Source organism: Lathamus discolor, chromosome 3 (assembly GCF_037157495.1).
Source record: "Lathamus discolor isolate bLatDis1 chromosome 3, bLatDis1.hap1, whole genome shotgun sequence".
Taxonomy (NCBI): Eukaryota; Metazoa; Chordata; class Aves; order Psittaciformes; family Psittacidae; genus Lathamus; species Lathamus discolor.
Window position 1 is genome coordinate 21691960 of NC_088886.1, and position 25858 is coordinate 21717817.

The 25858-nt window shown below is 50.9% G+C and overlaps 1 protein-coding gene across 3 annotated transcripts in view; it reads right to left on the reverse strand.

Annotated features, from left to right (window-relative positions):
• Nucleotides 1-13796: 13796 nt before the first annotated feature.
• Nucleotides 13797-25858, reverse strand: part of PBX1 (PBX homeobox 1) — a 135423-nt gene continuing 123361 nt past the window's right edge. The window contains exon 9 of one of the 3 annotated variants that reach the window (XM_065674001.1): nt 13797-20161. In XM_065674001.1, coding sequence (XP_065530073.1) covers nt 20069-20161 — 93 coding nt within the window. In that variant the 3' untranslated portion in view covers nt 13797-20068. The remainder of the gene's footprint in view (nt 20162-25858) is intronic. The other 2 variants (XM_065674002.1, XM_065674003.1) reach the window with 2 other exon arrangements.

Consider the following 25858-nt stretch of genomic DNA (forward strand, 5'->3'; position numbering starts at 1 on the left):
TTTAAACAGTTCCCAACTGCAGCTCATCAGTTTACCCACTGTCACTGGAGACGGCTGCAAGAGACAGCACTTGGCTGGGAAGTCCATTTTACACAGATCAAGGACAAAGTTTGACAGAAAACCAAGGAGACACGGCAACAAAAAGCTAAGCCTGCTGACCAGAGCCAGGAGCCTCTGCCACCCATCAATTAAACCCATGATGTCCAGAGGGAATTAACCCTTTTGTGACCAGTGAGGACCATGGGTAACATAAGGTGACTTGCAACAGGCCAAGCACCACCTTGCCACTGGAAACATCTTGCATGTGTCCTCAAGGACCATGTCCTACCCCAGGGTGGAGATCTCACCAGCTGTGTCCCCACCATCACTGCAAAGCTCCATCCAGCAGTGCCAGTCCCATGCCTGGAGCTCCTCCTCACCGCATTTTCCCAGGCAAGTGTTCAAAATGATGGCATTTCTCTCCAACTCTTTCATTTCCTTGCTTTTCAAAAATTAAGATCTTATTTCAGCATCAGGGAAAGATTTTTATTTTTTATTTTTTTATTTTATTTTTTAGTTTCAGAAATTCCACAGGGAATTTCAGGAAAAATAGAAGCATTTGACATGCCCCAGGACAGAGAATTGGGCTGTGAGCAGCTTTCATCTGCTGCAGCCTTTGCTTCCTGCCCTGTGGGATAAAAGTCACAGCAGAAGTGACAAAGACTCATAAATTCTGCAGAACAATTTAGCTCCTTCTGGAAAAAAACTGGTTGTTCCCCGAAGTGAGAACAACCAAGAGCTGGGTGCGACACGGGGTAAAGAAAGTTTCTGCAAATGTCTGTCTCTTAATTAATATTAATACCTCTCCAGCCTTTTATCTCTGCTTTAAATAAAAGGAATCCAGCCATGGCAGAGTTCCCACCACATTAAGAAACTCATGAAAGTGGAGTGATGGATGCTTTGGAAGATGGCTTTCATTAATGTCTAATCCTTTCCATCCGCCCCACTTGTCCCTGACACTCAGAGCTTGTTAACCATTTTGGAAATGGTTTTCAGGGCCTTGTGAAACTGGGAAGGAGGTGGCATTGTTTCCTCCCCTTTGGTGACAGTGCAATGAAAACCATGAAAACGTAGTTTCTGGTTTGGGTGCAACTAGCTGCTGCTCTTCCCATCTGCCTGGCCCAAGTTTATTGCAAGAGGTCTCTCTCAGGCACATTGTGAGGCCAGAGCCTGCTGGAGGTGCTGATAAATGTTTCTGTTTCTTTATAGGCTAACAGCGATCATTTTTGAGGCTGTGTGTGCTTTATAGCAGTTGTTTCTGGGTGCAGGACCATGGGGTGCTAGGGGGCCAAGGACCAGGGCCTCTGCTCAGACTGTAACTGCTGCCTCTTGCTGCTTTGCTGTGGTGAAGGGCAGTCAATCTGGGGACCTTTTGGAAGGCACCAGCTCCTGGATTCATGGAATAAGTAAGTCACTTTTTTTTTTCTTTTTTTGACACAAAACCACTTTAGTGCATGTAGAAAATCCGATAGGTTTGGGGGCTAGAAAGGAACAGTAAGTGGGTTTGGTCTCTATGGGGTTACACCAAGAAAATCCAGCGAAGGGGCCTCTCCCCTGGGTGTAAATAGACCACCAAAGAACTTTGCTGGGAGAAGAAAACTCGTTGCGATTGTGTGTCCTGGTTTTGGATGGGATAGAGCTAATTTTTTCTTAGTAGCTGGTACAGTGCTGTGTTTTGGATTTACTATGAAAAGAATGTGGGTTTTTTTAACTCTTTGCAACCATGCATCTTTGCATCAAGGGTGTGCTTATTGCAATGGTGATAGTGAAGGCTTCTCTGCTGAACAGCATTTTTCCTCATTTATATCCAGGTTGCAATGCTATTTGAGAATATGTGGCTTGTGGTAGCGCAGATGCCCAAGGAGAAAGGTGCTCATCCCTCTGTGCCAGTCTTGCAGAGTGTCCTTCCTGGGAAGTCAGAGAGCCCTGCCAGACCTCCAGGGATGCAGTCACCTATGCCATGTCCCAGGAAAATGGGTCTGTGATCCTGCTTTTGGTCCTGCAGCCCCCCCTGGCCACTCTGCTGAGGGGGTGCTCGAGATGTCGGACTGTCAGGAGCAGTTCACTGAGGTCTTGCACAACATGGACCTACTACACCCAGCTCGACTATGCAGGATAAGCAGGTCCTGGCCTTTCTGAAAGAGAAAGGCCACCCAAAATCAGGACAATTGCTAGACTCACTCGCATACACCTATGTCTGGGCTCAGAGTGATGGGTTGTAGTGTTTTACTTAGCTAAATATTGCAATAAGACTTCCCAAGTAAGCGGATATAAAGCGCCTTGGAGCAAACGAAGCCCTTGAGGAAGGGGTACAGCCGAGGGCAGCCGCTTCTGTCTGCTTTCCACTAGAGGTAGCTGGAGTCACGCACAACCCGCCCAACAGCCCTGGGATTTCTACATCTCCAGCCCTAAATCAGCATCGATGTAAGTGATTAGCCTGCCGTTAAAGGCATATATCCCATCGCAGGGGGTTGCTCGTCCGCAGATCTCCCTTTTCCTGCTTGTCTCCTCTCCCCTGCCTGCAGCCCCGCATGCCCCGCGCCGCGAGAGCTGCAGTGGAGAAGGCTGCGTCAACACTTTCTTGGTGCAAACCCTGTAGTTCGGGGGCTTTTTAAAAGCAGAGGCAAAAATCCCCACTGCTGCTGCAATTCATCAGTTTCTCAGCCTTGGGGACAGATGTCTGCCACTCTGGAGAAGGGTAAACTGCTTTTAGCTCTTTATTCTGCAGAGGGCAATACGATAGAAGTTTGGTGGTTTAAGGCAATTTTTTTCCCCCTTATTCCCCCCCTCTTTTGCCCTTCTAGCAGGTTTAAGATGTATATTGCCAGCTGACTCTATAGCTGCTGTTTATGGAGAGGCAAGGAATAACCCCCCAGACTGGATGGGGGGCAGTTGACTCCAGCCATGGGGACCCCTCTGGTTGAAGGGATCCTGGGGTGGAAATATCTTTTCCTTTTTTTCTTTCTTTTCTTTTCTTTCTTTCCTTTTTTTTTTTTTTTTTTTTTTTCTGGAAGGGAAAGCGTGTTTCATGTAGAGCAGCTATTTCTGGGGAGCTGCAGTAACCTTGCAATGCAAGGAGGGAAAGAAGGTCAGGAGGAGCAGGGATTATCTGCCTTCTCTACTCCCAAAGGGATTTTAGCCCTGACTTTTAATAATAGCCTAGAAAGAGGCAGGCTTCATGCTTACCCAGAGGAAAAGGCCCTAATAGCATAAAGGATTTACTAGAAAAAGGACTTTTTATCTCTCTTTGCCATCCCCATGGAGACCGCTGTGCTGGGGACTGCAGTCCCCCACCCCAGCCTGCCCTGGACCCTCTACTCTGGGTTGGGGTCCTGGCTGGCACAGGGGATTCTTGTGCCACTGTGATGATGGTGATGGCATGACTTCCCTGGACAAGGTCACTGGTACAGCTCTGTGCAACATGAGGGGCTCATGCATGGGATGGAGGGAGAGTGCTTGGGGCCCCCTCTGTAGCCCCCACGTTGCCCAGTCCTTGCATGGGCTTAGCACATATGTCTCAAAACAAATGAGGTTTCATGGAACTGAATATATGGGAGGAAGACTAAATCAGGGTTGCATGGCTGGGGCCATCTGTAGCTCCTCAGAAGTCTCCCAAGCCTGCGGCATGCCACATCAAAAAGGGTTCCATGTCTTTTCCTGATGCCACTTGAGATATGGCTGCAGGTCCTTAGCTGCATCATCCTTTTTGGTCAGGTCTACTGGTCATCAGGTCTTGTTTGGTTTGGCCAAAGCCATCAGCCACCTTGGCGTTTCCCTGGCAGGAGGAGGCTAATGAGTCAGAAGCCTTTCTGAATGGGGGGGCTGTTACCTTCTTATGCTTCAAACTTCTAAACCAGAGCTGGAAGATGATCTCAAACCCTCCTTAGCTTCTTCTCCAGAGGGTTTGCCAAGGTCTGATGGGTGGCATTTGGGCACGGTGGAGCACCCGACCAGCCCCACAGGATGAGGACAGACATATGCAGGTGAGCTTTGACAGATGAAGACCGTTAATATTGAACATATAATTATGCCGGCCAAGGCCGAGAGTCCTTTCACAGTGATGTGTATGGAGGGCATCAATATTTAGGTGAGTTACTAAATGTATCTCAAAGGTGAACTGAAAGGCATTTTGGAGGTCCTGGGCTGAGTTTCAGGACTCTGCTGTGCTGTGGCCAGTGCTGAGAAGGTTCTTGCTGGCAGGGTGGTGGAGAAAAGAGCTGCTTTTACTGAGCCTCTTGAGGTATCTTTGTGTTTGACAGTTAAAAGAGGAGACAGGCACAGTCACCCCGTGCTGCCGAGCTCAGCCTTTCTGAAATCACTGGATTGGCTTAAAATCCTTATTTTGAAAGACTGCATGCTATAAATGAACCAACCTAATTAAAATAAATCCTCCCAGGGTTGGGGCTTTTAGGGTGCTTAGCTTTCTTCTTCCACCATACCGCTGGAAACTTTGTCATGGGGGGTTTCTAATGCAAGTTATTCTCACTTAAGCCCTTGGTTCCCACTGCTGGGATGCTAAAAGGCATTTTTGGGTGCCATGGGGTGAAGCTAGGGGACCTGGAAATTGTGCTGGTGAACTCCCAGATTCCTAGTGAGAACTTTTTATATATACTTATAGGGGAAAAGGAGTAATTTCTCTCTATCAAAAATGAATGAAATCTTGAAAAACCTCTACCAGGTTTATTTATTGCCTCATCTATTAAAATAGCCACATCTGTTCAAATGTGGGGGCTGTGCTTTACCTTACCTTTTCCATGAGTCACAGAATATGGGTTTTTTCAGGGAAAAGATACTGCTGAGTTTCTCACAAGGGGAAAATGAGCTGTAGGACACAGGGAGCACAACTTGTCATTGAAGCAGCCAGGCAGCACCACCGTCCTCCTGACACCTCTGTTCCACAGCCCTGCATATGCCTCAGTAGCCAGTGCCAGCCTGACAGCCCCTCGACATCCTCACTGGTAAGCCAGATCCAGGGTTTTCTCACCTCCAAACCAGGAGCCATCAACTGCTGGTGAGTGCTGGTTGAGTTAAAGAAGGCAGAGGTGCTCTGGGACCCCTGAGACACCAGCACGCCTACCAGCACTGAACATCTCAAGGAACTGACAGGCTGTCTGTAGCAGGTTTGGCCATTTGTGCCTGTTTCTTTGTGGTGGCACGAAGGAGACACACACATGCGTATATACAACCTCCCATACCTCTCTAGCTTTGCATTCGGTGAAACTGCTCATATTAAGCATAAGCTCCAAATTTCTGCTAAGCCAACCCAATGCAGGAGCTATCTACTTGTGCTGGAAGGAACATGCTCTATTATTTGAACACCAGATGCCCAAAAAATACGTTAATTCAAACCCCAGAACAGAAATCCCCTCCATGTACTTTTCTCACTTTGTCTCACACTGAATTACAAGCTCACAGCAGGACAAGAAATGAAACCTGCTTCCCACAACTGTATCCCTGTGCGTGACTCTGCCTAGGACTTAGCTGCACACCTTGGCATCCCTCTGTCCCCGGAAGCCATCGCACTGAGCAGATGCCACAGGCTGGCGGGCACCTGCTGGAAAAACCCAGCGTGGGAGCTGCTGTTGAACCAGAAAGCTGATGGAGGTGTTTAACAAGGTGGGGACAAGGAGGGGCAGCCCCCAGGACTCCTGCCAAGCAAGCCCTTCTGGGATGCTCTGCCCAGGGCTCGCCTTTCCGCTCCTTACTGTGAACAGGTAGGGACACCTTAGTGAGGGAGACCAGCAGATTTGCTGGTGAATAAACTTTATTTAGAGCTTACCCACAATACTGCGAATACTGTTTGCTGGGCTTGATATTACTAATGGTTTTTATTGTGTACAGTAAGTGCCAGTTTTGGAAGAGCTGCAAGGGCCCTGGCAATCCACAGGGATCGGGCACCAATTTCCATCACATGGAGCTGGTTTTAACTTTTCATGGTATTTTTTTTTTGGCATGAGCCAAGCCAGAGGCACAGCTTGGGACCACTGAGGCCAGTGAGTGAATGCGGCTTCGCTGGGGCTGGAGGAAAGCCAGGGTCACATTGATGGAGACTTTATTCCTTAGGGAATGGCAGGAGGGGAGGCGTGGGGCAAAAGTCATCACTTTATTTGTGTCTTTGGTAAGCGCATCAGCCTGGGGCTGGTGAAGGGCCTGGCTCAGCAGGACGGACAGTGCTTTCTTCTGCTGCCGGTGTGTTCCCATGGGATCCCCACAACAGTCCCACGAGCCCCTGCTCCCCCCACACCCTTCCTGCCCATTCCCTGCCACTGCTCAGAAAAAGCTTTATTTATACTCATTTAGCTGCTTGCCTTCTCCCTAATTGAAACCATTAACCTTCTCGCTTAATGAAGAAGAGAACCAGGGGGATGGGGGGGTGCCAGGGCCAGCAGACCCCCTCCCGGGCTGCTCCGCTGACTCCCTCGACTGGCTGAAAACGTGATTTTGAATTTGGCCACCGGGAGCTGAAGAAAAAAGCCCCGAACAACTGCGCTGTGGTCGGGGGGCTGGCGAGGTACAGCTCCCTGTGCCCCCGGGGCCGCGGCGGGGCTGACGCCGGCGTTTCATCTCGGTGGAGAAGTCATTGGCTCTGACCACGGGGGGACTTTGCCCGCCAGGTCCCACTTTGCTCCCCTATATTTAGCCCATTATGAATATGGAAGAGCGTTGAAAATGATTCGCGCAGACATCCCTCTGTCCAGCTGAATAACGTCAAAAGTGGGAGCGGGGACGGGAGTTGCTCTCCCTGACAGGGGCCCTGGCCCCCTCCTGGCCTCATGGGGCACAGAGTGGGGTCCGTGCAGCCGCATGGGGGGAAATTCACTCTTGTGGCTTCCGGGATGCCCATCACAGGGCGCTTTGGGGGTGCTTTGGGGGGACGCTATGAGGTGCTGCGTGTGGGAGCGCTCCCCCCTCCACAGCGTGCCAAGCAGGCGCCCGGGGTCTCAGCTGGCTTTGGAAGGGGCCGCGGCGGGGCTGCTGCACGGTGCCCAGCTGTGCCCAGAGCTCTCTGAGGGCACAGCAGCCCCATCCCTCCCTTCCTCCTACCACCCGACACCCCTGGACAGCTGGGCACGGCCACAGTGAAGGGCCATGCAGCCTGGAACCTGCAGCCTGGGAACTGCTGGTGCTTGCTGCTTCCCACTGAGCTCCCTCCTCAACCCTCTTGCAGTGGAGATGAGGGATGCTGCCGTCCTGGCCCAGCATTCCCACTCCACTGTGCTAGGTTCTGGCATCAAAAAGGTGCTGAGTGTCCTGTGTGTGCAATCCAATAGCGCATGACTGCTCCTCCACAGCGCTTTGCTGGGCCACCCCTAGCATTAAACACCTTTTCCCAAGGAGAGTCTTGTCTTCCTGCCCTTGGGAGGAACAACCTGCCCCAAAATCATTTGGGCATCCTCTTACTCTGCTCTGGGGCATGGACACCCCTCCTTGGGCATCTGCCCCTTTTCAGCCACTATCTTCCTCCTCCTTGCTCCGTCCCAAAAGCCATGCCCTGATAGGGAGAGGATGTGGGGGGCAACAGCGTCCGCAGATGTGCTCCCCAGCTTGACTGGGTTGGGTTGGGGTTTGAAGAGCACTTTGTGCAAAAGATGACTGTTGCTTTTGGGCATAGCAGGAAACAGGGAAAACAGCTTTATTCAAGCTGTTAATGAAATGTCATTTGCAATTCACTTCCATGCTGTCACGTGGCAGATCCACAGCACTCCCGGGTTGCACCGGTTACTTGGGTTACTTGGGTAAGGGGGGAAGGCGCTAATTCGGGGGGGGGGGCTTGGTACAAAAAGCATCAGAACTCAATTGCCCCATCCACAGAGGCTGGGGGCTCTGCTGCGTGGTTTGCCATGGGTGCTGCTGCTGGGTGCGATGGCTCAGCCTCCCCTGCTGGCTCATGGGGCAATAGGTGGGGTCAGGAGAGAGCCGGCAGAGCAATGCATCTTTTCTGTGGGGTCTGACCCCAGAAATATCCCTGGATTTAATTTTTCCCCTCCTCTCATCACATATCTCTATCCCTCACGTAGCATGTGGGCAGCCACTGAAGTTCCGCTGCCTTCTCCCCTCGAGGCTTGGCGGTGCTGTCTGGACTCCCTTTTCCATCCTTCCCCGTTACCTGCTCCCTCTCCCCTCCTCCACCCTTCCCAGTTTCTGAGCGATCCTCCGCAGCTGTGATCCGGTTTAAGTAATCTTTCTGTCAATGGGGTACTTTATGGAAATTGGAAACCAATTAACATTCATCTCAGCAGCTAATCGCATAGAAAAGCCACCACCTTGGCCTCCCTGCTCTTAAAATCATAATGGCACATGAAAGGGAGCAGGGGAGATCTTGATCAAGCTCAGCAGGTTCGGATGGTCCCAGGGACAGAGCTGGGATGCCTCCAAGACCCTGTACCTGGGGATGGGTCACCTTCTGCTGGTGCTGGACATGGCTCCAAACCTGCTGAACGCATCTCACCTATCCTTCCCTATGGCTACCTCGACCCAAAAGGTGTGGAAAGCGCATTTTGGGGCAATGTAGGGACAGGGGGTGGTGTGGGGCTGGGGCCGGGAAGGAGATGTAGATGTGTGGTCAAAGATGCTCTCGCCCACAGTGACTCATTCGGCTTTAATTGCTCTCTGAAGTTGTTGGCTGCTGGCGGCACCACATCGGAGATGTCACGTTACAGTCATGCGTGAAAAGCTAATGGTCAAGGGTGACACCATCAACAAAACATCCTCCGGGAAGCTGTCAGCGGCAGGGGGGATCAAAGGGCAGGGAGAGGGGAACATCCCACTGCCAAGGGTCAGGGCTGCTGCTGGAGATGCAGGTGCCCAGCGTAGGGGTGATGACAGTGCTCATGGGGCTTCGTGGCCAAAAAATGGTCCTGCCACATGAGGAACAATGCAGGCAGTGCCTGAGCTGAGGGTCCTGGCCCCCTTAGAATGCCTGGGAAAGATTTTCCTTGCCTTTGAAGCTTCGCACCAGCGCAGTTTGGGAAGGCTCATGCTGGTGGTGCTGTTGAACCAGTGGTCTCTGCTGTCTTGTGTGCCAAAGGGTACTTACCCAAGTATGATAAACCAGAACATGAAGGTGGATCTTGAATGCACAGATCCTGTGTCAGCAGCGGGGGTACCTGCCTGTCTCTTTGGTCATCTGTACCCTCCTGCGCCCTGGTTGGGCTGCTGCTGTGCCCAGGCTGGTTGGCACCTACCAAGAGCTGAAGTGAAGACATGGATGAGACCCCATCTCACCAGTGTGAGAGGTTAAGTGGTAAAGCATTGTGGGGTTGCTTTTTTGGATGCTGCAAACAGGACAGGTCCCAGCACACGGGTTCGCAGACTGTGCTGCACTGGAAGCAAGGTGCGCTTTACTGGTGCCCTCTTCCCCAAGGGGTGCAGAAGGACACAGGCTGCTCCTCTGTTTCACAGCAGTTCTAGCATGGTCCTGGTTTGTATTTGGCTCAGTGGTCCCATTTCCAGCTGCTTCCCACTGTGCTGCTGTTTGGTTCAGCATCTCTCCCCACACCATTGCTCCAGCAGGATGGGGCAGCATCTCCCTGCCCTCCATCATCAGGAATGGCTTGCAGAAAGCCAGGCGAGATGGCCACAGTGCTGCGGCACACCGATCAACCTGCCAGAGAAGCAGCCCTGGCTGCAGCCATCCCACCGAGGAGCGCGGCGCGGGAGGAAGAGTTATTGCTGCAGTCACACACCAGCTATTACCTCCCAACAAAAGGCAGCGTCTGCACAGCCGGGAGAAAGCCCGAGGACAGGGACCGCCCTGATGACCTTCAGAGGACACGCAGCAGACAGGCCGAAGCCCTGATCGCCCCAGACAGGTATGCCTGCAGGCGCCCCTCCACCTGGCCCTGCGCAGCAGGAGCCTCCCGGGATGCTCCCCACAAGCCTTCAGCCGCTATCAGCTTCAAAAGCCGCTCTGCAGCCCCTGGCCTCGGTGGATTTTTTATCCCTTCCAGCACATGTCAAGATTTCAGGTTTCCGTGAGGAGGCAGAGGCGAGGTTGTCGTTGGCGCTTAGCTGCTGCGAGGTGCCAGGACGCAGTGCAATGCTGGAGTTTGGATACAGCCCTGCAAAGCAGCATTTTCCAGCCCCTGCCTGGCAGCCGGTGCTTAGCCAGGAACCTGCCTATAATAACTAGGGATCAAGGCTAAGGCGACAGCACCAAAGTCCTGGGGGAGCGAGCCGGGGCTGTTAGTGTGAGACAGTGGGTCAGGATCTGCTGGTTGTATCCCCAGCCTGAAACGCCAGTGCAGGTCAGAGCTCTGGGACTGGAGGGTGATGTCCTTGTACTGCCTCTTGCCGCAGGAGTGAAGGTACCCGCAGGCACCCTCATGCCATGGTGAGAAGCCGCCTGTAAACAAGTTAAAATGACTGCCTAGCTGGGTTTTGGGTCTCTGCCTTTAAAGTGGCCCAAGTTCACCTTGGGAAGTGTTGGGGTGTGTGTACTGTTTCACTGCAGTTCCCTCCTGTTTTTCCAAGCATTAAATGCATTGCTTGTGCTCACCAGGATTACAAATCTCAGGGGGTTTATAGGTCCTGGAAGGTAGCGCACCACCAAGTCACTTGTACCTACACATGTATGCACATAAGTACATTATATAGATGATTTTATGTTTTCTATTTCTTACAGAGGTCACAGCTGTGTAGCCGCCAGCCCTTCTGCACAGCAGACTTTTCCACGAGCCCAGCCATGCTGGAAGCACAGGCGGTTTATTGGAGCCCCCTGCTTGGCACTGGGCAGCTGGCAGAAGCGGTGGCTGGGAGCCCTTGTCCCAGCACAGCCCCGTGGTGGCTGGGCTCCAGGCAGTGCTCCCCACTTCCCTTACAAACCTCTTAGTCCCGGGTTAATTAATCATCATCAAATAACCTGCATGGCTGCAGCTGGGACAGCAGCTTCTCTTTCACTCCTGCTCATGCCTGCAAAGCTGGGCTTGGTCCCAGGGGTGGTGCTACCTTTCAGGGGGCACCTGGGTGAGTGTGCCCAGTGCCTGGGGTGGCTGTTGCTGAAATACAGCTCCTGGAGGGGGGTTCTCGCTATGAGAGGGGTGTCAATAGGAGAGGAGGTGTCTTGAGAGGACAGAGGTCTTGATAGGAGCAGGGTCTTGGTAGTTGGGCCCTTTTTATTTAGCTCTGAAAGGCAATAGCTCAAAGGGCGAGTTTTGAGGCAGCGCAATAGCATTAACCACCTAATGCCACAGTCAGGCTCAGGAAATGCTGCAGACCATGGGCACAGGGTTCAGGAGCTGAAGTTCCCTGTGTTTCGTGGCATCTTCCCATTGCCCCAGGGGCCTGCAGAGCTCTGCACTGGCAGACACTAGTGGGGACCCTCCATGGGGTGTCCCTTACAGGGCTAGACTCTTGCTGCTGGGCGCTGCCTGGGAGAGGCTGGCAGGCAGGAGAAGCAGCATAATGCCTGCATCTGTCTGCACCACGCTCTGCCTGAACAGATGCTCCTGTGCCATAATAAAAGGTTAAATATTTTAATAAGCATTAGCCACATGTTGAAGGCAAAATGAGCTCCTTGCTTTTCCTCTCTTGTTTTTTTGTATGCAAATGAACTGGAAGCTTATTAACAAGATGAGAGGCTGGAGTCTAATTAGCTGCAGGACAAGGGAGCTGCGCTGGAGCTGAGTCAGCGAGTGGGAGAATCGCTGGCGTGGCCCTCGGCAATCACTGCAGCGGTCCCTGCCATGGCCGCTTCCAAAGCACCCCCAAACCCAGGAGAATTGGGCAAAACCCCCATGTTTCTGGAAGGGTCGGGGAGACGAGCTTTGCTCAGGGTCTTGCTCTGGACAGAGCTGTGTGGGTCACCTCCATCTTTCGTTTCTTCTCCATGCTGGGTGCACTGCAGCTTGGATTTTACAGGTTGAGCTAGGGCAGTGTTTCCAAGAATATATTGAATATTTAGGGGCAACGCCACGAAGCCATGTAGTGATGGATGGAGCAGAAATGAGGTATTTGTGGTGTGGGCTCAAGCATGCCCAGTGCTGCTGGCAGGTGACAGGGCTGCTTTAGTCCCCGTGTAATTTGTTATATTTGTTATAGCAAGTATTTGCCTCTGATGTTTCTTTTTTTTCCATTTTGAAGAATCATTTTCATACAAAGAGGTGGGAATGAAACAAAGGAAAACAGAAACAAAACCCCCACCAAAAAACAGGTAAACTTTTTTTTCCTTCTTTTTTTTTTTAAATCAACTTTATTTTCCCCCATCCTCCCTTCTACCCCCTTTGCCCTGCTCTGGAGGTTGCTTCAAGGGGAGGAAAGAGAGAGCCTGTTCCAGCTGTCGGGTGGCTGCAGCGGTGAGGCAGGGGCTGCCCGCCCTTCGAGGCCGGTGGCTGTGGGAGACTGGGACGCGGCTCTGAACGAGAGCCTGCCAACAAACCCTCCTTGTAATTTGCACCTTCGGAAAGTGACAGCAGCCGCGGCCCCATCGTTCATTTGCATTTTTAATTAGCTCGACTCTCCCAGCCCCGCTCAGCTGCTCTGCCCTGGGGCCAGCGGTAGCTGCAGGCAAACTGGGTTGATGCTGGGGGTGAGCGAAGCCTTTTGGTGGCCACAGGACCTGGCAAGGAGGTAATTTTACAGATATATTTCTTCCACCCGGTCTCGGTCGAGCCGTGCCTCTGTGCCATCAGCACCTGTGGTTGTGCCGAGCCAGTATCCATCCATCTGACCCTCCTCTGGGCTTCTTCCTCACCACCCTCCTCCTCTGCCAGCACCAAGCACCCCTGCACCGCTGTCCCTGGGTTCCCCCTTCCCGTGCAGCTCCCAGGGTAGCACTGCCACTCTGGCACCTTGAACAGCCAGTGCACAGAAGGCCACCACAATTTCCCTATAAAGCTATTAAAACTCTAGCTCATTAGCAATAATTAAAAGGTGGAGCACACATTCCCAATAGCTCACGCCTGTGGGCAGGGTTATTCTGTTCTATTCTATTTTATTTTTTTTAATCTTAATTATTTTAATTTGTTTCTAGGCGGCTGCACCCACCATGCCCAAAGAACGGGCAGCATCACCCCTCCACGCCATTCCCACGGTGCTGGCAGAAGAGGGACCCAGGGATGGCCACCATCCCTCTGCCCGCCCGGAGGCAGGGGGCTGCTGCATCTAAGGCACAGTAAAACATTTTACTACAAAGCAGAATTACTCCAAAGACTGATGGGCTGACTTGTGAGACCCACTCACATTTATGGAGGTCGTAAGTTATAGACTCCTGGTGAACTGGAGGAAAACATAACCCTCGCCTTTTATAGGTGATACTTCCTGCTGTATATTAAACTCTCCAGCGAACGGATGGGGGCTTTACTGCAGACAGTAACTTTAATGCCTCCCAACCACTCGGTTAGTTTGGAAGGATTATTAATAACTGGGGTGTGATTTGCCAGCCCTTGTACACCGAGGGTTTGCCCCAGTGATGGCAGTGGCTGGTGGCGTCTCTTGGCTGGAGCCCCCAGCGTAGGGCTGGGTGGGAGCAGGTAGGCAGGAGCCAGGGGATGCTGGCAGCTGCCTATGAGGGGAAAAAGCTTCAAGAGGCATTGTGTGGATCAGGACATGCCCAAGGGAGGGTGGGGGGACTCAGAATGTCCCAGGCACTGTCACCAAGCTGCTGGTTTCTGCTCGCCAAAAGCCTTTTGAAGCTTCTGTGGTGGAAATCTGCAGGGCTTGGTCCATGCCGTGTCTTTCCCCACCCTGTTTTTTTTTTGTCTAAAATATTATAATATAAATATTATAATGTGAAATAGAAAAAGTGCAGGAGCCTGCCCTCAGGGTTTGTTCCCACCAAACTTTATTGCCCAAATGTGGGAAAATACGAAAACCAAAAATCCTATTGATAAGGGAATGGCAGGGGGAGAAGGAAAAGGTGTGGATGCAGAGAGGGTTAAGAAGATGATAGCAATGAAAACACAAACAATCAAGTTTGGTTCCTGTGGGTTTGGTTTCTCTTTCAGCCACAAGCAACCAGCAAGGGCGGGGATGGAGGGAGGAAGGATGCTACACCCAGCCAGGCTCCTCCAGCTGCCCCTGAACGCTCTAGGAGGTTCCATGTGCCCTTTTCCCATCTTAAAATCATCTGCTTTTGCAGGGAAGGGGAAAGATTCGAGCTGGGAGAGGTGCAACATACTCAAACCCACCCTGACACCCAAAGGATGTGTGCCAGGAGCTGCCTGCCCAAGCAGCATTGTATCCCCTCCTCCCAGCACCTCCCACCATCTGCCTTCTTGGGGCAATGTTCTCCCTGGGCCCGGTGTGACTTCTTAGCATTTCTCTGTTTGGAGCCAGGATGAGCATTTATTAGAATTAAACAGCTGGGAGCAAGATGATATTTAAACTGGTATTAGGAGAGCACTGGTGGAGAGAGATAATACCTGGGGCGGTCTGGCAGCGCAGCGGCTGGGGGGCTCCTTGGGTCTCCTGCTGGAGAGCGATACAGTTAATTTGCAGCCGGGGCTGGAGGCTGGCCCGCGTTGATATTGCCATGTTATTTAGAAGAGAAAGGTCAATCTGGAGATTGAATAATCATTGACAAGAAATCCATAGGGGAGCAGGGCAGCAGCTCAAGGCAAGCTCCAGCATCCCTGTGCTGCCTCCCCGGGGGTTCTTTCCCTCCGCTTTGCTCCCTGTGGGGTGTTGGAGGCATTTGTGGCAGGTTCTGCCTGCCTTTCTCCAGGTTGGAGCTGGGGAATCACAGGCACCCCCTTTTTCACCTACTACCACCAGGAACACGGCAGAGCTGTTCCGGTTTTTGTTCCATGCACAGACTCTTTTGAATTGCAAATTATTTTTAAACGTAAAATGAGGTTTTGCTCAGAAATGTTTTCAAAAGGTTTCTTTCTTTTCTTTTTTTTTAACTAAAACCCCCAGGGAAACAGAAGACATCACCAACCCTTCCCCTGCTCCCCAGCCCTGCCCATGCCTGGGTGTGATAGAAAATCCCCATTGCAGCTTTTTTGGAAAGAAGTGCACTAAGAAGTCCAAAAAAGCAGTGAATGAGTAATGAAAATGAAAGACTGAAAATCTGCTTTGCACAGACAAACCTGTGTGTGCAGCAGCACTCACTCCCCCCGGCCCGGGAAACTGAGACATGGGAGGAGGTGCCGGGAGCAGCAGGAATGCTGCACATCAGGCATCACCGCTGAATCGCATCCCTCCAGCTCCCAAGTTCACACCACCAGAAGCAGGACCAAGCATCAGGCTATTGCCTTTGCTCCCGCTGCATCCCAAACCCTTCCTGCCCCCTGCACCCCCATGGGGAAAAGCCCCAGGGAACCTTGTGTTCCTCTTTTTCCTCCCCAAAAAAACGCCAGGTTTGGTCTCTTTTTTTTTTTTTTTTTTTTTTTTTTTTTTTTTTTTGCAACAAAAGAAACTATTTATTTGGAATATGCATTACCAGTACAAATCAGGAAACTGTAAAACCTACACCTTGTTAGTATCGTCATAGAACATAAAAGTCTCAATTGGGATCAGAAAGACAGAGGCCTTTTTTTCTCTTTACAGAAGCAGAAAAGCTTAAAGTTTCAAAACCAGGTCGGAACAGAGAGGTGGGTGTTTTTTTTTTTAGGGTTTTTCTTCTTTTTTTTTTTTTTTTCCTTTTTTAAATATTTGGAATCCATTAGGAAGAGGAAAAAAAAAAAAGATGGGGGAAAAAATATAAAAGAAAAAGCAACTCAGAACAATTGGATCATCTTTACAAGGGATAGAAAGGGCTTTGCAAGAACAAAAAAAAGCAAACCGACAGAACCAACCCCCAGGCAATGTCTGATTTACATAGTCTTAATAATAATAATAATAATAATAAAGGTGTATGAAAACAAAAGGACTCCATGAAACCTTGGGATTAAAAATAATACCCCAAACCCTAAACCATTCAGTGATGTGAAAAGCTGGGTTTTTTTGGGGAGGGGGCACAGGGAAACTGCTTTTAAGAGAAAACTAAAGTGGTGCCCACCAGCATCTTCCTCAGCACTTCTTGAACCCCACTCTGCAGGCACTGGGATTTCAGGCTATATCTGGGGGCATTTTGGCTGTGTCCCACCATGGCTGGGAGGCTGCCACATCCCGTCCCTTGTCCCTTATCTTTCCCAGCAACTCTGTGCCACCGGAGCTTGGGGCCAGGCTGTGAGACCCCATCCTCAACAAGGTCCATGACTGAAATGAGGTTGGTACCTTCCTTGCTCCAGATTAATTTTTCAGCCAAGAGCTGTGGTTGGGCTGATGGGTGCCTCCAATCCAGGGCTCTTGCAGCAAACCTTTGGGTGCCACTGGGATTCAGGGCAGAGCATAAAAGCATTGAAGCCCACTGTCTACACATTTTGGGGAGGATTCATGCCCTTTCATCACTTCCAAGCAGCTAAACACCTGACTCCCCATTACCCCTCAGCATCTACTCGCCAAAACCCCACAGGACTACATGCTTCTCTGGAGATGTAACTCCCCAACTCAGCCCCAAAGCAGCCACCTAAGGATCTTCTGGGGGGGGGTATCAAAAGGAGTGGGGGGCCCCCTGGAAGAGAGACAATTCCCCCCCAAACACCACCATCACTTTTCACATCACTTGGGGCACAGCTCAAAAGCGCAGGGAAAGCAGCAAGGCCGATGTCTCAGACAGGTCAAAATAAACTCAGCATCATCATCAAAGCCCCCCCCCCCCCCAAATAATGCCAAAAAAAGGTAATTTCTGGGTCTCAATGTTAAGAAACATAAAGTGTTAGACTGTACCTATTAATGCTCACTATTCCAACCATTTTTTTCTTTTTAAAGTTTTACAAAATGAATTACTGTCACTTTTTAAACATTGTGTAAGAAGAAATGAGTGTGCACAACTCTACACTTTTCTAGCATTCTTGAACTAATTCACAAATGCGAGAAAATGGAAAAAATAATGGGAAAAACAAACAAACAAACAAAAAGATGAATGTAGGTAGTTCGATGTTATAAACTATACAGGAATGAAGCGCTTGTTGCCACAGAAAGAACAGGGATGGGACCTTCCCCCTGTTCAATTTTGCGTGCTAAGAGGGTCATTTTTTATTCTTTTATTATAAACACTATTAAATTCCGACTGCGTTTTTGGTTTTTTTTTTCTCCTTTATCTGAATATACAAGAACATTCATTATCAAATGTTCGTTATCATCAATACTACAAAGAACGAGACACAAATCGCAAGAAACAATGGAAAATGTTAATAAAGCTGAAAGAATCGTCGAGTTTTTTTTGTGGCTTTTTTTTTCTTTTTTTTTTTTTTTTTTGTTTCTGCAGGTTTTTTGTTAGGTTTTTTTTGTTTGTTTTTGTTTTTTTTGTTTTGTTTTTTTGGTATCGAAGTCAGGTTTTTCTGGGCAGAAAAAAAAAAAATAAAAAAGAAGGAGGAAAAACCCCACAACAGTTGGGGCTGGGGGAAGGGGTGAAAGGGGAGGAGAAACAAAACCCCAAAATAAAGAAAGCAAAGGAAAAGGCAAGCAAGCAGCTATGCCAACACAAACGGGAGGGACCAACTAGGGAACCCAGGAGGTGATCCGCAAAGTACCATGGAGGAGCGAGCACCCTGCCCGGGACAGGGGTGCTGTGGGCAGCGAGTGCAGGCAGGAGGGGCAGCAGTTGCAGGGCAGGGGAAGGCAGCCCCGGCATGGGCCAGCTCCAGTCAGCGGGTGGTTCTGGATTGTTCCCAGTTGATTTCCAAGAGGTACCATGGCATTCCCGCAGGCACAGCACTGCTGCCACTCCAGAGAACAGACCTGACCCAGTTCTGTGTCCCTGAAATGCTTTGCCAGAATGGTTTCATGTAAAATAACCTGGAAACGGTGAAAAGGCGGCACTGGGGGAAGCCACGGGAGGAGGAGAGCAGGAAGGTGCACAGCTTGGGAAGATGGGCAACACCTCCTAACCATCCTCTTGGAGAAACCAGCTTCTCATTGCTCTTAAGATATTCCCAGCTGGGAAGCAGCCCCAGACCTCACCTGTTGCATCATGCTCTGCAACACAGCCCCCAGCCCCAGGCATAGATCCGAAAGGAACAGAATGTTTCAACTGGAGATACAAAAAACCAAGCAAAAGGCAGCTTGTGCTGTTTCTCATCTACCTCTTGCATCCTACTCTGACCCCACCAGCCCGGAAGGAGAAAATCTAACGAACTGGCACCTCTCATATTTGGGGAAAGGCCACAAATTTCAGAGCAGATGTTGTGAAGCCTTCTGGGCTTGTTCCCCATGGAAAGGCAGGCTTCAACCTCTACTTCAAGCAAGTCACATTGCTGGGCGCAAGCTGCAAGGTGACGGCACGTCAGAGCTGCAGGCACACCACTGCTGTGGCCTGCAGGCCAGCCCTCATTTTTTCCACCAGAAGGGTAGAAAATTTTTTGGCAGAGCTGTAATTTTATGTGGTTCCTGCTTAAGGCTGCTCTGCACTGGCAGTTCCCATCTTGAGATGGCTGGCACCAGCACTGGCAGGGTGGGCATGGATGTGCAAGTGCATGAGATGTGGCCAAGAGGTATTCAGATCCATTACAAGGTGCTATTTATGCTGCACCCACAGTGATCCCTATGACACCCAGGATCTTGCCACAAGACGGCTGGACCTGCTTGGATCCACTGAAGAACCAGTGGCCAAAAGTACCACTATGGTATAAAGCTCAGCCCGTTGCCAGGGGCAGACTGGTGCCTCCTCACCCCCTTCTTCAATGAAAACCGTGTTTTTCCAGCATCAGCTGCCTGAAGGAGTGTTTCAGCCATCACCAGCTGTCCAAAGAGCAGACCAGAAAATATGGGCAGAAAATCCCATGAGTTTTCCTATGGTATCGAATGCCACTGTCCAGAGTAACTGGGATAAAACCAGGAGCTTTATCGGAAAGACATCCCCAAGAGGGGCACCCCTTGTCCTACAGAGCTGTTGCTTTAACCATTACTGAAAGCACCCACTGTGCTTACCCCACCACATCAAGCCCCTTGAATCCTGCCGCCCAACCCTTGCTGCTTGCCTGGCAGGGCTTTGGGAATGCAGCAGGTGCCACCATCCTCTGAGGGTCTTGCCTGCACTGGGGAACCCACCTCCTCCTCTTCTGCAGTGCGGCATGATCCCAGAAACACACGCAAACAACCCGTGACACTTTCATCGCCAGGAAGACATCCAACACCAGCCTCCCTAGGTGCTGTGAGAAAACTGATCAGTGTACACCACCGCGGAGGTGCTCAGTGCCTTCGTAATCAGTGACGGCCATTTCTCACCTGCCTCTGCCTCATTTCCTTCTCTCCTCTCCTCCCCTCCAACAGCAAGCAGAGAAGATGGAGGGTTTCATGGCTCATTCAGCCCACAGCAGCCAGTGAGATTTGTGGCAGGGCAGACCAGGAAGTGCTGTCAGTTTACCCAGGGCTGGGAACGGGCTGGTACCTTTTGGAAGCAAAGGGGAGCATGCTGACTTCTTCTCCTACATGCACAGAGGCTGTGTCCACCCACCCATCACCAGCAGTGTGCAGGGGACAGCTCACCGAAGCAGGGCTGGGCGCAGGGAGGCGAGGTGCTGGCTGTGGCCAGGGCCGGCGGAGATGAGGTGGCAGCAGGGCTGCGGTGGCGTTTCCCTACGGAGAGGTAGCATGAGACAGGAGGAGTAAGGGAGGCTGCCTGCTAGTAAAGGAGTGAGACATGACTGAGGTACGTTTGTGGCTCCTCAGAAAGATGCCCAGCATGAGGCTGTACACTGCTTTGGGGTTGTTTTGTGTGGTGGCAGTTGATTTTTGCTTTTCCTCCTTAAAATCCTTCTACCTGTTGACATATCCTTCGGTGGAAAGGGGTGAGGGGAAGGGAGTGGTGTTGTGGCGGTGGCAGGGAGAGAGCGGCTTCTACCCAGAAAAGAAAGGGAAGAGAGTATAAAGAAGTGTCCAGATTGGCTGAAAAAAGCATCCCGACGAAGAGAAGAGAAGAGAAGGAGTCTTCTTGTGTGTGCTGATTGGGTTCACCTCCAGTCTGACTGCTGCAGTGTTAGGAGAGGCCCCCTCCCCTCCTGCCCCGCCGGGACTGGCTCAGCCAGGGATGCAATTTGCTGGGAGATCAGTTGGAGGTATCAGAGTGAACGCTGCCAGGGCCTTCTGTGGGGGAGGTCACCGACGATGGGGTAGTAGCGTCTTGCCAACCTCCATTAGCCTGTGGGAAGGGAGACATGGAGATGTCAGTCACAGAATCACAGAATCACAGAATCCCAAGGGTTGGAAGGGACCTCAAAAGATCATCTAGTCCAACCCCCCTGCAAGAGCAGGGTAACCTACAGTACATCACACAGGAACTTGTCCAGGCGGGCCTTGAATATCTCCAGTGTAGGAGACTCCACAACCCCCCTGGGCAACCTGTTCCAGTGCTCTGTCACTCTTACAGTAAAGAAGTTCTTCCTGATGTTAACGTGGAACTTCCTATGCTCCAGTTTGCACCCATTGCCCCTTGTCCTATCACTGGATATCACTGAAAAAAGCCTAGCTCCATCATCCTGACACCTACCCTTTACATATTTGTAAACATTGATGAGGTCACCCCTCAGTCTCCTCTTCTCCAAGCTAAAGAGACCCAGCTCCCTCAGCCTCTCCTCATAAGGGAGATGTTCCACTCCCTTAATCATCTTTGTGGCTCTGCGCTGGACTCCTTCAAGCAATTCCCCGTCCTTCTTGAACAGAGGGGCCCAGAACTGGACGCAATATTCCAGATGCAGCCTCACCAAGGCTGAGTAGAGGGGGAGGAGAACCTCTCTTGACCTACTAACCACTCCCTTTCTAATGCACCCTAAGATGCCATTTGCCTTCTTGGCCACAAGAGCACATTGCTGGCTCATGGTCATCCTCCTATCCACCAGGACCCCCAGGTCCCTTTCCCCTTCGCTACTTTCCAGCAGGTCAACCCCCAACCTGTACTGGTACATGGGGTTGTTCTTCCCCAGATGCAAGACTCTACACTTGCCCTTGTTAAATTTCATCAACACAATAACACACCCAACCCTGCCCAAGCCACCTATCCACCTGAGACTCTCCTGCTTCTCCCTCAGCAGGCACTGATGTAGGAGGCAAAGCTGTCCCCTCTGGCTTCCCCATCCCACTGCGGACCACATGGCTCCATCAGTGGGATGGGGCAGAAACAATTCTGTTGAAAACAGAGGTTTTGATAAATTGCAAGTGCTCATGAAAATTCTGCTCCCTAAAAAACACATCTTTCTGCAGAAACTCTGACTTCTGGTTGTATGGTGTTTTTTTACCCCCAAATATGACCCTTCCCCATATGGAAGGAGGAAAAGAGCAAACACCTCACTCCAGAAACACTGCCCTGAAACATTATCTGGACCCAGGTGCTATGAACACAAAGAACAACAGGTCCCAAGGGACTGCTGAGCTGTGCTATGTTCTCCAGCACAGCTCCATGTTCCCCTTCGCTGCCTTTCCAGGCACCCCTCCTGCTGCATGATCCTTTTCAAGGGAAGCCATCAGCTCCCAAGCCTTGTTGCAGGAAAGACACATTGTCCAAACACTTCTCTTGCCACTGTGAAAGTTGTATTCTGGGATCTGGGCCATATCTCTGCTTCCAATGCAAAAGCGTTCCTCTTCTACCTTTGTAAGAAAACCAGAAACATATTTCTGCCACCCGGGGCTGACCCTCGATGGTACCTGTAACCAATCCTTGAGGCATCCTAAGCCACAATGCCACGGAGGTGCTTGCTACCACCATATCCCATCCCAGGGTTTGTACAGCGAAGTGTGGCAGACAACTTGTTTCTTCTCCTAAAAACAGATGCAGAGACAAATTCTCCCATCTCTCAAGAGCAGAGCTACTGGAAGGCTCCACTGCTGCAGGCAGTGCACAGAAGCTGCTCCTCCACAGTTGCCATCCACTTTAGAGAGGAGCAGATGTCGCACCCAACTTCCTCTGCTCACTCTGACATTGATTCAGTGCTCAGCTAATGAATCCTTTCCAACCACTGCCCAAGCTCAAGTCAGTAGCAGTTGCTGTTGCAGTTCAAATGTGCTGTGGCTGCTTTGTCCTCTCTGGCTGCCTGTCCCACTGCCTCCTGGCACAGGGCATCCATCACCAGCCACAGTAGTTGGGGTCCCACAGACCCTGAAGTGGGGTAAGGGTAGGAAAAACCTCATGGCCCTAAGGCACAGGGCAACTGTGTGGAACTTGCTAGTGGGTTGTCCATGCTGCTGACCAGCTCCTGCCTGCCTGAAAGGCAGCTGAAATGTGAGGAAAGAGCTGGCCACAGGTGGACCATGGGAATCCATGTTTTGAGGAATGAAACCATCACACAGCAAGGCATGCACAAAGCAAAAAAGAGGCGTGCACACACACAGTGGACTTGCGTGTTCTTCCATGCGTGCATGGTGTTCCAGCAACAGCAAGGAAGACAGGATATCACGACCTAAGCCTGCTAGCAGGTTAGCAAATCCCACTGCACTGTGGGTACAAGCATGAAACCAGACTATGCACAAACATTACCAGCCCCAGGTACCCCCTGCCTGCGCAGACCATGACCACTGTGCCCACAGCCCCCATCAGCTTCCATCTGTACCCAGGCCCTGACCCACCATCCCTGCACTAGTGAGATGCAATATCCATCCTTACACATCTTGGACCGCTGCAAGAGCCAGCAATTACTGTAGATTATCAGCCCGACAATGACAGGCCACGTAAAGAGAGACACAGAGCCAACTCCACCGCCCCGAGACTGGCATATTCAAGTACACTTAGGACATTAATAGCAATTTACGTGCCATCAGTGAGAGAGAACCACAATAGCTACGCTGGCAGCCTCTTATTACCAAGCCTGTTATTTGTTGGAGTTACAAGCTATAATCACAACAGAAACTTTCAAAACCCTTATCTTCCATGACGCACCAAATCTATTTCAGAGCTGTAATTGCTATGTCACCGGAGAGTTTGCTGCTTAATGCACTCAGATGCCATTTAGTGTTTGCAGGGTCATTACGGCGAGCAGGAGGGGGGAGAGTGGAGGGGGCTGCATGGAGCAGGGCTCTGTCCCTGTTGTGCTTAACTATTTTTAGCGAGGTTTTGGCATGCCAGCCACAGCTGGAAGGAATGAGAGGGAGAGCGTCTTGACGGCAGGGACTGCAGTGCCTTGATGCTTAGCACCCTGCCTCCCACAGTGCTGGGGAGCCCCATGGCTCTCCAGATCGGGAATCAGTCTTCATGTATTGTGGGAATTCATGCCATCAATTACCATCTTGGTTGCATTCAGTAGGAAGCCAAGAGGATGCTGGGGAAAGGCTGATCCAGATCAGGAAACCTGATAGGCATCCTTTATACTCATCTTTCCTTTCCTGGAGTTCACCCTGTTGCTGCATGGACCAAGACACATTCAGGATGCATCCATAGCCGGGCCTTGCCTCCTTCTGAAGAAAGAAGATCCCATTGGGATCTGACTGAAGTAAATTGCTAGGGATCTCCTTCAAAAAAGAGGGAGTCTTCTGAGAAGGCTGCTCCTCCTCACAGACTTTTCTGAGCAGCCCCTGCATGCAGCTGTGACTTCCTCAGGAGACAGAAACAGAGCAATGGTCTCTGGGACATCTCTTCATATGTCACCTTATGGTGCCAAAGCACAGGCAAGGCCCTGGCGGCTGTTCAAGTGATGGAGCCTCAGTGATGGATGGCTGAAGCAACTGCTTTTGCTGCCCATTTCCACAAGGTCTCCCAGAAGTTTGGTCACCTCCAGCAAGGCTGGATGGCTCTCTGACTAGGCCTCCAGCATGGGCTTGGGAGATGACTCTGCCAGTTTTTAAAGGCACGTCCTGCTGTGCACAGAGGCTGTCTCGCCATCCCACCTTCTGTGACCAAATCCTTGTCCCACCATCGACAATGCAGGGTGTCAGGTCAGCTTCCAAACACAGCAGACACAAGCAAGTCTGACAGACAGGCAGTAGCCTCAAAGAGGCAGTAGCCTCAAAGAGGTTTCAGACCTCTGCACTTTTGAGAGCTTGTATCAGGGTCTCCTTATGATACACACTGGAACTCTTGCTGAACACCAAAGACTCCAGCTTTGGCTATCACTTTCCGAAGTTCACAGCAGCAGTCTTCAGAACACACCAAGGCGTCCCTAATGGATGGAGCTTTGGCACTGAAGCCCTGCCAGACAAAACTTCCATATCCCAGCTTGTGAACATGGTCATAAACCATAGCTTGATCAGGATGGTGAACTGTAGCTTGCTGAGGAAAACAGAAACAACTTTCATTTCAAGGCTCAAATTCTTAATAGAAAAGGGTCTCAGCATATGTGATAAGGTCTCACCTCCTACAGGTACCAGTGCCCAGAGATCCTCACCAACAACAGCGGATGCAAAACTCAACAGCACACCCTGCTGCTGACCACCACCATCATGGTCACAGACACTGCTCTGTAAACAGGCACAGATCTGCACAACGACATTTTAAATCAAAACCCTTGTACTCTCATGACCTTTAAAAATTGCCTCTCATTTAGATTTAAATGATCCATACATTAAATTAAATAAAGCCCAAAAAGAAATTTCTGAAATGTTTTTTCTTTAAGATTACTATAGCTCATTTCATTCATTGGGAGATAGGGGAACTAAAACGCTCGGTGGATTTACGGCCACAGGGCAGTGGCAAAAAGGGTGATGTTTTGGGTTGGGACCCTCCAGAGAACTATGCTAACAAAGATCCAGCTTGCACTGGAACCCACAAGAATCTGAACTTCTAAATGCTTTGAAACCTTTATCTTGGGACCTCCAGCTGGGTACAAATGCAGGACACTCCTCTGTGCAGAGGAACCAGACACTTAACACCTCTCACTTTATAGTGCAAAATCCCTCAACCTCAAAGCTTGCAAAAAGGGCTGGATCAGGCCCCAGTCACCCCTTCCTTTCAAGTGGGAGGGTCCCTCCTTCTCAGTGCTACCCAAGGCTGGGTATCCTGAAGATGTCTCCAGCCTCTATCAGCCACGCATCACCAAGTGCATCCCTGTCCCTTGCCAGTACTGCTGCTACTTCACACTGTCTCCACCTGTGGAGGAGAAGGCGTCTGTTCTTGCTCTGCCTCAGTCATCACTGTGGGTCACAGGGATCGTGATGGCTGGGACATCACCCATTATCCTGCTAACGATGCAGAACTGACTCCAGCCCTTTTTGCCCCGAAGAGCGGTCTGTCAGCCGTCAAGCAGCAGAGCCACAGAGAGAACTGGGCTTTGGGTACGTTCCTGCTCTCAGCTGTCATGACTTACACGCATTTAAAAATTCATCCTCCATCAAGGAAGGCAAACCCCGAGCATTGTCTCCCCTGCCAAGGTTTGCAGTGGTGGAGCTGGGCAACCTGCCTCTGACTTCCCAGCCCTGACGGGCTCTGGGGATGACTTAACCTCAGCCCTGTGCAGACATCATTGTGACAGGGCTCTTGACTAGGTTTCGGCTCATCTCCTTCCAGCAGCTCACGGGGATGCTCAGATGACGTGGGGATGGCAGCTTTCTGTGTCACTAGCAGGTTTCCTCCACATCCTGCTGCCCTTCCTTGGCAGTAACGGGTTCAGGGGAGAGGCAGGGAAGCCCTGCGTGGTACAAGACAGCCACCCTGCCTGCACTAAGCAGCTCCCCAGGACATTGCCAAGGGTCAATGCTTCCTAGAGGATGGCCACACTTCCGGAGTAGACAAACTGGGGTCCATCAAGAGACCTAGCTGGATAGGAAACCATTAAATGACAATAAAAGCTACAGGCAGGTGCATGCTGGTCAGGGGGAAGCAAAGCATTTGGGGATAGAGAGACAACCCAGAAAATACTTCCTAAACTATGCACTCAGCTCTGGACTCCCTGCCTTCCTCCCAGTGCCTACTACATAT